The 11,759-nt window shown below is 41.4% G+C and overlaps 1 protein-coding gene across 4 annotated transcripts in view; it reads right to left on the bottom strand.

The window, feature by feature from the left end:
* Positions 1 to 1,631: 1,631 nt before the first annotated feature.
* Positions 1,632 to 11,759, bottom strand: part of LOC139571252 (adenosine kinase-like) — a 276,125-nt gene continuing 265,997 nt past the window's right edge. For all 4 annotated transcript variants that reach the window (XM_071393931.1, XM_071393933.1, XM_071393934.1 and 1 more), the window contains 2 exons: positions 2,606 to 2,692; positions 1,632 to 2,305 (listed from right to left, as the gene is read on the bottom strand). In XM_071393931.1, coding sequence (XP_071250032.1) covers positions 2,181 to 2,305; positions 2,606 to 2,692 — 212 coding nt within the window. In that variant the 3' untranslated portion in view covers positions 1,632 to 2,180. The remainder of the gene's footprint in view (positions 2,306 to 2,605; positions 2,693 to 11,759) is intronic.

Below are 11,759 nucleotides of genomic sequence, written 5' to 3'. Positions count from 1 at the left end.
TTCCCATCATGCTTTACAATACAGTAGTCTAAATTATTAGCTTGCTGCAAACACATCTAAATTCAGAAAAAAAAGAAACTACAATTTTTCAGGACCCTGTCTTCAAAGATAATTTGTAAAAATCCAAATAACTTCACAGATCTTCATTGTAAAGGGTTTAAACACTGTTTCCCATGCTTGTTCAATGAACCATAAACAATTAATGAACATGCACCTGCTGAACGGTCGTTAAGACACTAACAGCTTATAGACGGTAGGCAATTAAGGTCACAGTTATGAAAACTGTCCGTACTGTGAAACGCCTAAGACAACGCTACAGGGAGACAGGATGGACAGCTGATCATCCTCGCAGTGGCAGACCACGTGTACAACACCTGCACAGGATCGGTACATCTGAACATCACACCTGCGGGACAGGTACAGGATGGCAACAACTGCCCGAGTTACACCGGGAACGCACAATCCCTCCATCAGTGCTCAGACTGTCCGCAATAGGCTGAGAGAGGCTGGACTGAGGGCTTGTAGGCCTGCTGTAAGGCAGGTCCTTACCAGAAATCACCGGCAACAACGTCGCACAAACCCACCATCGCTGGACCAGACAGGACTGGCAAAAAGTGTTCTTCACTGACGAGTCACGGTTTCACCAGGGGTGATGGTCAGATTCGCGTTTATCATTGAAGGAATGAGCGTTACACCGAGGCCTGTACTCTGGAGCGGGATCGATTTGGAGGTGGAGGGTCCGTCATGGTCTGGGGCGGTGTGTTACAGCATCATTGGACTGAGCTTGTTGTCATTGCAGGCAATCTCAACACTGTGCGTTACAGGGAAGACATCCTCCTCCTTCATGTGGTATCCTTCCTGCAGGCTCATCCTGACATGACCCTCCAGCATGACAATGCCACCAGCCATACTGCTCGTTCTGTGCGTGATTTCCTGCAAGACAGAAATGTCAGTGTTCTGCCATGGCCAGCGAAGAGCCCGGATCTCAATCCCATTGAGCACGTCTGGGGCCCTTCCCCCCAGAAACTTGCAGGTGCCTTGGTGGAAGAGTGGGGTAACATCTCACAGCAAGAACTGGCAAATCTGGTGCAGTCCATGAGGAGGAGATGCACTGCATTACTTAATGCAGCTGGTGGCCACACCAGATACTGACTGTTACTTTTGATTTTGACCCCCCCTTTGTTCAGAGACACATTATTAAATTTATGTTAGTCACATGTCTGTGGAACTTGTTCAGTTTATGTCTCAGTTGTTTAATCTTGTTATGTTCATACAAATATTTACACATGTTAAGTTTGCTGAAAATAAACGCAGTTGACAGTGAGAGGACGTTTCTTTTTTTGCTCAGTTGGTTAGAATGGGTGAAAGATCTACACCGCCTGTTACAATAACACAACAGTCATTATCTTTAGTAGCCAGTAGGATGCAGAAAATGATTAGCTTGCTGCAACCACACCTTCAATCATTCATCAAAAAGTGGTTGGAATGGATGAAAGATATACACAGCTTGGTATTATGGCAACAGTCAAACTCTTTATGCATTTGTTACTTTACGTATTACATTCAAGATGACAAGGCATTGGAAATGTGGTGTGAAGGCATTGTATGAACTCAAGGAACATTTGACAAAGTCTCAGACCACCCACGCCTGTTGTTTTAATGAACAATTTTGTGCGTCATGGCAAAACGAACTTGGCAACATTTAAGAAAATAATAATAATATCAAACTCCACATTTCAGACATTACTTTATTGATAGTAGGGCCCTGAGTTTTTCTAGACCACGTATTGACCTGGCGAGGAAAAACACCTGGTCCTTAGTATTAGACATCGTAACCTTTTAATAGCAAAGCCAAAACAATCAAGAGATTTAAATGAGAGTTAATATTTAGTGGTTTTGAACTGACAGATGGTGCATAGAAAGTGGAGTGTTGTTTAGAAAGTTGTTTAAAAAGTAATCTACTAAAGCAAATTGAATCACTGATGATCAATAATCTCACAGTAAATTACAACACATAGCAACAATGTTGTTGACCGGTTATATCCATGGAATTATTGTAAACTTTAAACAAACTTTATACACACAACTTTGAGGCACATACATACATACACACAGCTTTATGCAGGTGTTTGTAAGGTAAGGAAAATACATTTGTGGTAGGGGGAAAATGGTTGGGTACATCAAGGGAAGTCAGGTTTCTCAGGGAAGGTACATCCTGCTCGTCTGATAATGACGTTGGCTGCATAGTGGCCAGCACGGATACACTCCTCCAACGGCCTCTCCTGGACCAGCTCTGACAGGAAGCCTGGGAGGAGAGAGAGAGGTGAGAAGCAAGGGTCAGGGGTCAGTAAAAGTCTATAGCAGAGAAGAAAAGTTTATTAAAGTGTCACTCCTCAATATAACATTTGACAGAATGGTTTGAATTCCAGGGGGTGGGGAGGGCTGGGCACCCCTATAAGACAATCAGAACTCCCCTGGAGATGTATCAAAGGAATAGAACATGGGAATATAATTGGTTAATTGGGCATCTATATATATGCTGTGGATAGGATCATTGGCAGAAACAAGAGAGAAACCAGGGAGGAGACAGACTAGTGTACTGCACCTCCCACAAAGGCATCTCCTGCTCCGTTAGTGTCCACAATGTCGTTCTGGTCAATGTCCAGGACAGAAAACATGGTCACCTTCTCGCCTGGGGGGGGGGGGGGGGGGATAGATAGAGAGAAGAAATTGAGGATTAGGCATATCATTTAGTTAATTATTATGATCTATATCAGGGTTTCCCAAACTCAGTCCTGCCCTAGCACTACACAGCTGATTCAAATAACTGACTCATCATCAAGCTTTGATTATTTCAATAAGCTGTGTAGTGCTAGGGCAAAAACCAACCAGGACTGATTTTGGGAAACCCTGATCTATATGACCCTGGGTCAAAGATCAAAGAATACCATGCTTCCAAATGTCATACACACTGTGATCAGTCAGTTGAGCGTGATTTCACAAGCGATATCTTCAGCTGTGATTTGGCCGACTTCACAATACAATAAAAATGCATAGTGGTGACATGCCTCGACACTTTCAACTCAGTATCATATCAAGATGGATAAGGGTTCTAGGCCATGAAAGAACAAGTTAAGGTTTCACTTTGAAATCCATTAAATGAGTACTGTACAGGATTAGGATCTTAATTTGATCACCCTGTTTGCGAAGACCTTTCCTGCAATACAGGAAATGTAAACTTGTAGTATATTTAAAAAAAAGGTTTAAAAAGTCTTCTGAAGTTTGTAATTTCCACTTTGAAATTTGAGACTTGAATTGTCCCTTACGAAAAATGTATCAACCCCTACACAAATCTCCATGAATTATAATCCTGTTGCTGCAGGATTATTTTCCTGCTGTAGAAATCTGGCTCAAATTAAGATTCTACATCTGTATATTATCTTCAGTGGGATGTAGTGCTTCAATTATCAGTAGCACATCTACTTCAAAAGAAACTTCAAGTCAAAAAAAGGAAACTGGCAGGGAGAAAAAAAAGAAAATCTACCAGACAACAAAGTATTGAGGTATAGAATGACATTAGATCAGCAACTTATGTCAGTACAATCCAAACCACACACAGGGTCTTCAAACAAGGCAAGGTCTGTGTCCCAAATGGCACCATATTTAGTACACTCCTTTTGATCAGAGCTCTATCGAAAAGTAGTGTACTATATCGGAAGTAGGGTGCCGTTTGGGATGCAGCCAAGGGCTCTGGTGCCGACATGAACCTTCAAACAGGTGTGGGAGACAAAAGACTGACGTTTAGATGAAAGGAACATGAGGAGGCTGACAGAGTTCTTATTGGGTAGGAAAGATCTAGGAATTTGGGATTTAAAGCCACAATCTGCAATTTGTTTTCAATGGGTATATGCACTAAGTGTACAAAACATTAGGAACACCTTCCTAATATTGAGTTTCACCCCCTTTTGCCCTCAGAACAGCCTCAATTCGTCAGGGCATGGACTCTACAAGGTGTCAAATGCGTTCCACAGGGATGCTGGCCCATGTTGACTCCAATGCTTCCCACAGTTGTGTCAAGTTGGCTGGATGTCCTTTGGGTGGTGGACCATTCTTGACACACATGAGAAACTGTTGAGCATCATAACCCAGCAGCGTTGCAGTTCTTGACACAAACTGGTGCGCCTGGCACCTACTACTATACCCCGTTCAAAGGCACTTAAATATTTTGTCTTGCCCATTCACCCTCTGAATGGCACACATACACATTCCATGTCTCAATTGTCTTAAGGCTTAAAAATCCTTCTTTAACCTGTCTCCTCCCCTTCATCTACACTGATTGAAGTGGATTTAACAAGTGACATCAATAAGGGATCATAGCTTTCAGCTTGATTCACCTGGTCATTCTATGTCATGGAAAGTGCACGTGTTCCTAATGTTTTGTACACTCAGTGTATAGCTATCACTATTACCATACATAGCTGTAATATTGCAGATTGCACCTTTAAAGAGACAAGAAAAGAGCTAACAATAATCATAATGTAACGTGACGAGGCCCACTGCTAATAGAACAACAGTTCACGGATTCATTTTGTAGTTGCAAGACAAAACAACGCCGCCTCATCAATTTCAACAAAACTCCTAAACATCCTCAGAGTCCAGTGTCATACATGAATAAGACTCAAAGTAATTATCTTGAATTACATAGCATATTATGCATATACTGTAGGCCTTTCAAACAAATCAAGCCACCATGTGAAAATAAAAAATAAAAATTGTCAGCAATAGTTTCACAAATGTTGGCTGGTGTTATGATCTGACCTGATGTCAGTAAGGTTTTAACCATAGAATGTTCTAACACGCCTTGATTAATGAAGCCTATGTGGCACAGTGACCAGTCGGTCACATTGATATGACCAACTATTTGGGGCGGCAGGTAGCCTAGTGGTTAGAACGTAAAAAAAAAATATCAGCACATAGGCTTCTCAGTCTGAGAGAACATTCCGCCCTCCTTTCAAGGAAGCAGCTGATTGTTACTTTGATAATAAATCACAATAAAACCGAGATCCTTTTATGATCAGCTAATTAGTGCCATAACGACTTTGCTTAATTCATGTTGCAAATTAAGCATGGGGACCCTTCCTCCTCCCTATTGAAAATGATTAACCACACGCACATCTTAACATATACATTGTGATTTTAATAAATCACAATTTGTCAATTATTCTACAGTTAACAGATTAAAATGATAAATTGTGAGATGTGTGTGTATTTAAAGAGGAGGAATGAATTAAAAACACATACACAAGACAATGTCTGTGTCCCAAATGGCACCCTATTCCGCCTACAGTGCATCTTTTTTTATTTTTTTATAGTGCACTACCAATAGGGCTCTGGTCAAAATTTTAAAGGCAATAGGGTGCCATTTGGGATGCAGGCATAGTCTTGTGTTGGTGTTTTTAATTAAAACCTCTCTTTATAATAGAATAATAGAATCTAGTATAATTATTGAGCATTGATTCCAAACACGATTATTATTACTGCAGACGTTCAGTTTAATAGCCCTGAGGGTGTTACAGGTTTTAGTTTTTCCATTTGTTTTGAGGTTGGACTTTTAGCACGTATAGCACGTTAGCATGTAGGGCACACCAATTGGTATCACCTCATTAGTCAGTATGTGTTACCCCTGTGCTGGTTGCCAACTCGTTAGTGGGAAGGCATTTCACCTGTGCTGGCCCAGGTGCTATATATAAGTGGCTGGCCCAGTGCTCCAGTGATCTTGAGGGTCAACACCTTTAGTTGGCGCTCCCGATTTGATTTCTAGAAAAAACATTCCTTGGTCTGATCTTCCCAGTTACTGGTATGCTCCACCTTCTTGGTTTGCTTCCTGACTTTAAGTTTGGTATTGGTTTTAATTTTGTTTGCCTCTTCTTGGGCAAATGTATTTTTTTTTTTTTTTAGGTTCCAGTTGTTGTTGCTAGTTAACTTTCAGTGGACACCCCTCAAAAAAAAAAACTTCTGTTTGAGTGACATTTTTGGTTTTCTTGCTGGGGAACTGAACTGGGAGTCAGGGTTTGATTCTGGAGAGGGAGCTTGAAAACGGCTACCACCTCCAAGGAAGGCAACATGCACAAATTACCCACTCCTGACTCGGGAGGTAGTGACAAAAAATAACAATACAGGACTCTTTAGAGACTCTGTAATTGGAATGAGTACACTTTAAATCCTTTAACGAGGATCCATTGGAGGGCAATAAAATGCAGAAGGTAAATATGTTTACACAGTTTCAAACAAAAGGTTATTTCCTCATAAAGGTTTCCAGAGTGGGCGGCAGAGGAGGAAGAGAAACCAACCATCTGAGACGTAACCAGCTGGAAACTGAAGTGGCTAGTTGATTATAAAGCTGAACTGTAATGGCAATTACATATAACATATTAGGCCTACCTAAACTAAGAAAAACACCACAACCACATATTTAATTTAACCAGGTAAGGCATTGAGAACACATTCTCTTTTACAATAACGACCTGACCATGATGCCATAATCTACTGTATTCAGACCCCTTGACTTTTCCCCATATTCTAAAATGGAGTAAATTGTTTCCCCCCCAAGCGACACACACAATACCCCATAATGACAAAGCAAAAACAGGTTTTGAAATGTTTGCAAAAACAAAAAAAATACATAGGTATTCAGACCCTTAACTCAGTACTTTGTTGAAGCACCATTTTGCAGCGATTACAGCCTCGAGACTTCTTGGGTATTACGCTAAAAGCTTGGCACACCTGTATTTGGAGAGTTTCTACAATTCTTTTCTGCAGATCCTCTCAAGCTCGGTCAGATTGGATGGGGAGCTTCGCTGCACAGCTATTTTCAGGTCTCCAGAGATGTTCGATCGGGTTCAAGTCCTTGCTCTCAAGGACATTGAGACTTGCCCTGAAGCCACTCCTGCGTTATCTTGGCTGTGTGCTAAGGGTTGTTGTCCTGGTGGAAGGTGAACCTTCACCCCAGTCTGAGGTTGTGAGCGTTCTAGAGAAGGTTTTCATCAAGGATCTCTGTACTTTGCTCCATTCATCATTCCCTCTATCCTGACTAGTCTCCCAGACCCTGACGCTGAAAAACATCCCGACAGGATGATGCTGCCACCACCATGCTTCACCATAGGGATGGTGCCAGGTTTCCTCCAGATGTGATGCTTGACATTCAGTCCAAAGAGTTCAATCTTGGTTTCATCAGACCAGAGAATCTTGTTTCTCGTGGTCTGAGTCTTTATGTGCCATTTGGCAAACTCCAAGTGGGCTGTCATGTGCCTTTTACTGAGGAGTGGCTTCTGTCTGCCCACTCTACCATAAAGGCCTGATTGGTGGAGTGCTGCAGAGATGGTTATCCTTCTGGAAGATTCTCCCATCTCCACAGAGGAACTCTAGAGCTCTGTCAGAATGACCATCGGGTTCTTGGTCACCTCCCTGACCAAGGCCCTTCTTCCCTGATTACTCAGTTTGGCCAGGTGGCCAGCTCTAGGAAGAGTCTTGGTGGTACCAAACTTTGACCATTTAAGAATGGAGGTCACTTTGTTCTCGGGGACATTAAACACTGCAGACATTTTTGGTACCCTTCCCCAGGTCTGTGCCTCGACACAATCCTGTCTCAGATTTCTACGGACAATTCCTTCGAATGGCTTGGTTTTTGCTCTGACATGCACTGTCAACTGTGGGACCTTATATAGACAGGTGTGTGCCTTTCCAAATCATGTCCAATAAATTGAATCAAGTTGTAGAAACATCTCAAGCATGATCAATGGAAACAGGAGCTTGAGCTTATTTTTGAGTCTCATAGTAAAGGGTCTGAATACTTATGTAATAAGGTATTTCTGTTTTTTGTTTTTAATGAATGTGCAAACATTTCTAAAACCCTGTTTAAGCTTTGTCATTATGGGGTGATCAATTTTAGAGCAAGGCTGTAATGTAACAATATGTGGAAAAAGTCAAGGGGCCTCAATACTTTCTGAATGCACTGTACACACTAGGTAGAGATAAACTATACTTTAAACAGAGTAGTACTGAATAATTCCTTTCACTAATGTATTCTAATGTATTCTTGACATGAACTTTGTAATGGAAATCACATATCTCGCACTAAGTCTATGATGCAGCCACTATCTCGCACCACTCTGTAAGACCACAAAACCACACCTACAAAGCTGTACAGAGAACTGTAGACTACTGAATAATAGATTGTCAATTTTGTAGTTTCTTATACTTGTCTTTTCTTTACTAGCACTGACTTTGCTGAGAGCCTTTATTGACTTACAATCCTGAGATATGTGGTTGTCCTACCTAGCTACCTGGAGGAGAGTGTCTGCTAAATGTAAATTAAGCCTTATGACGTCCCTATTTTTCATTTATTTTACAGTAAGTGTGAACATAACTATAGAAACATCACACCACCACAGTATAACACTCCCTTCCTATTCCTTCCACCATCCATTCCTCTGTCTTCCAATCTTCCCAAGTATAGGAAAGGTCACAACTTCTTCTGAGAGTCAAATTAGTAAACTTGACTGAAACGTTAGCTCAGGTTACAAGTGCACCAAACTCCCAGGTGATGTGAAAACATAAAGTCCTTATTGGCAGACAACTGTCATGGAATACGTCCCAAGTGGCACCCTATTGCCTATGTAGTGCACTACTTTTGACCAGAACCCATGAAAAGTAGTGCACTACATAGCCAATTGGGTGCCATTTGGGACAGTCTTGGAAATGGTCATAAACACGTTCCTGCCAAAGCGCTGTCTCTGTTGACGTTGGCTGATGGGATGTCTGAAAACATTACTTTTGTGTAATAACGTCACATTTCACTGTCTGTAATTGAGGGGACGGTCACCAAGTGCAGTCCGTCATTTTAACTTCAACTGTACTCTTACACGGCTCAGGCTCTTCAACAACTACTATACTGAACAAAAATATTAACGCAACATGCAACAATTTGAACTATTTTACTGAGTTACAGTTCATACAAGGAAATCAGTCATTTGAAATAAATTAATTTGGCCTTAATCTATGGATTTCACATGACTGGGCAGGGACGCAGCCATGGGTGGGCCTAGGACGGCATAGGCCCACCCACTTGGGAGCCAGGCCCAGCCAATCAGAATGAGTATTTTACAGACAGAAATACTTATTACATTATTACAGACAGAAATACTCCTCAGTTTCATCAGCTGTCCAGGTGGCTGGCCTCAGACGATCCCTAAGGACAAGAAGCCGGATGTGGAGGTCCTGGGCTGGCATGGTTACACGTGGTCTGCAATTGTGAGGCCGGTTGGACGTACTGTCAAATTCTCTAAAACGACATTGGAGGCGGCTTATGGTAGAGCAATGAACATTCAATTCTCTGGCAACAGTTCTGGTGGATATTCCTGCAGTCAGCATTCCAATTGCACGCTCCCTCAAAACTTGAGACAACTGTGGCATTGTGTTGTTTGACAAAACTGCACATTTTAGAGTGGCCTTTTATTGTGCCCAGCACAAGGTGCACCTGTGTAATAACCATGCTGTTTAATCAGCTTCTTGATATGCCACACCTGTCAGGTGGATGGATTATCTTGGCAAAGGAGAAATGCTCACTAACAGGGATGTAAAAAAATGTGTGCACAACATTTTTGAGAAATAAGCTTTTTGTGCATATGGAACATTTCTGGGATATTTTATTTCAGCTCATGAAACATGGGACCAACACTTTGCATGTTTAGTTCATATTTTTGTTCAGTATAAAACAAAATAATAATGATATGGTGGGTTTGCTCATTGAATCAACAAGGTAATTGGTTGGCTTGCTGTGCTGGGGTGGCCTGTTGTGGGATGTGTGGGTGGGTGTTGACTCAAGTGTTACTGTCTAACAGTTAACCTGTTGCATTGATTCAAGAAAGAAAGAAACCAGGATTTGTTTTCAGAATGAAATACATCCTTGGTAACCGTTTGCAATTGTCTTGCTTTTGTTCTCTTTAATCTTTGCCACTCCCTAATTAACAAGGCTTGAATGCTTTGCTAATCAAAAGGAATTCTTTCAACAGGTGACTCGCTTTGAAATGTGCACCAATGAAGTACTTTGTTAATTATTATTTTTCAAAACAATGCGTATTATTCACACCATGCCAATAACTTGAGACAAATATAGGGTAAAATAAAGACATTTATACCCTAGATATTTAGCCTACTAAATGATGAGTACACAGAGCCTTGCTTGGCTTATTAAATCATTACATGCTCTTTTTCATTAGAAATCAATGCCATTGTAATGCGACAGACATCAGGTAAAAGTTTAAATGAATGCCTTGCCAGAATGGTGTACTATATGTTAACACTGTCAATACATTCCACCATGTAGGCTAAATCAACAATTAAAGTTGTAATAAATGATGCTTATTTTTCTGGAACACTTCCTTAATGGCTTGAACACACCAATAACGTTTGCCTGCCGAGACCGAGTGCAAACCGATTTTACATGTAGAATCGCCTGAAGATGTCGGCAGTCAGACAGACATCAACAGCTCGCTGAACGATTGATATATGAACAGGAGATCTACATCCAGTACAATGTGTGACACCCTTAACATTTCAGCCAAACTGTGTCACAGAGAGAAAACAACATTATCACTTTCTTGGCAAACCCGTCAGTTTAGCAGCAAGCACGTTGACGTTCAATCTGTTTCTGTGTCATAACCAGCAGCATCTTTATTCACAGTCGAGTTCTAAAAAACTAAAACATATGACTGTATTTACTGTACCCACAGGCAAAAAGATGAGTAGACCAAGATCCCTTTGGTGAGAGAAAACCCTGATGGGAGATGCCACAGATAAGAGTAGTTCACCCACACAGTCAGCTGCTAATTGATTCCATCTCTCGCTGGAATATGAAATACAAACAGGGCAGCCCGTATGCATAAAGCAGCACATCAGAGTGAGAGTGCTGATTTAGGATCAGGTCCCCCCTGTCCATGCAATCATATTCATTATGATCTATATTTGCCATGTATAGTGTTTGTAGTGTAGATTCTGAAATTATTTGTCAATATATTCTGTTGATTGTGTTTATCATATTTACTGTGGGTGCACCATTTCATCAAATCAAATTCCGGGTATATTTAAATGTACTTGGTGAATAAAGGTGATTTTGATTCATTCTGAAATCATATTGAATTCCATGATTACATGTACAGGGGACCTCATCCAAGATCAGCACTCGTACTCTGAGAATACAGGCCCAGGTGCATTTTACTAGGAAGTGTTCAAAGTCAAACATACAATCCAGCTTCTGCCCTATAGGCCTAGAGCTTCTGTCCACTGTGGCTTGGAATGACTCTACATTATTTGATTAACACGAGTAGTAGATAGACCTAGTCTTATTTCACACAGTTAAAACCCTCTGAGCCACAGCCTGCTTTCCTGGCTGCCTTGCCTTAGCCCCTGAGAGAGCCTTAAAACCCCACTGGAGAGATAGGCTGCGTCCCGAATGGCATCCAGTTCCTTGTATACTGCACTGCTTTTGACCAGAGCCCTATGTGCCCTAGTGCACTATAAAGCGAGCCTTGTCAGGCTTTATCTAGCTGGCCCTTATCAGCGATTAGAGCAGCAGCCCTCTCTCTGCTCAACGATCGTTTATTAAATCTCCTGCACCGTTAAGGTTCAGGGCACAGTCATCTTAATCAGTGCTTTAATGGGTCTATAACCAAAAGTGCAGTGTAGTTCAGCAGTGTCAGTGG

Source organism: Salvelinus alpinus, chromosome 3 (assembly GCF_045679555.1).
Source record: "Salvelinus alpinus chromosome 3, SLU_Salpinus.1, whole genome shotgun sequence".
Classification (NCBI taxonomy): domain Eukaryota; kingdom Metazoa; phylum Chordata; class Actinopteri; order Salmoniformes; family Salmonidae; genus Salvelinus; species Salvelinus alpinus.
Note: the sequence above shows the minus strand (reverse complement) of the source record. Positions and strands in the feature narration are given on the sequence as shown.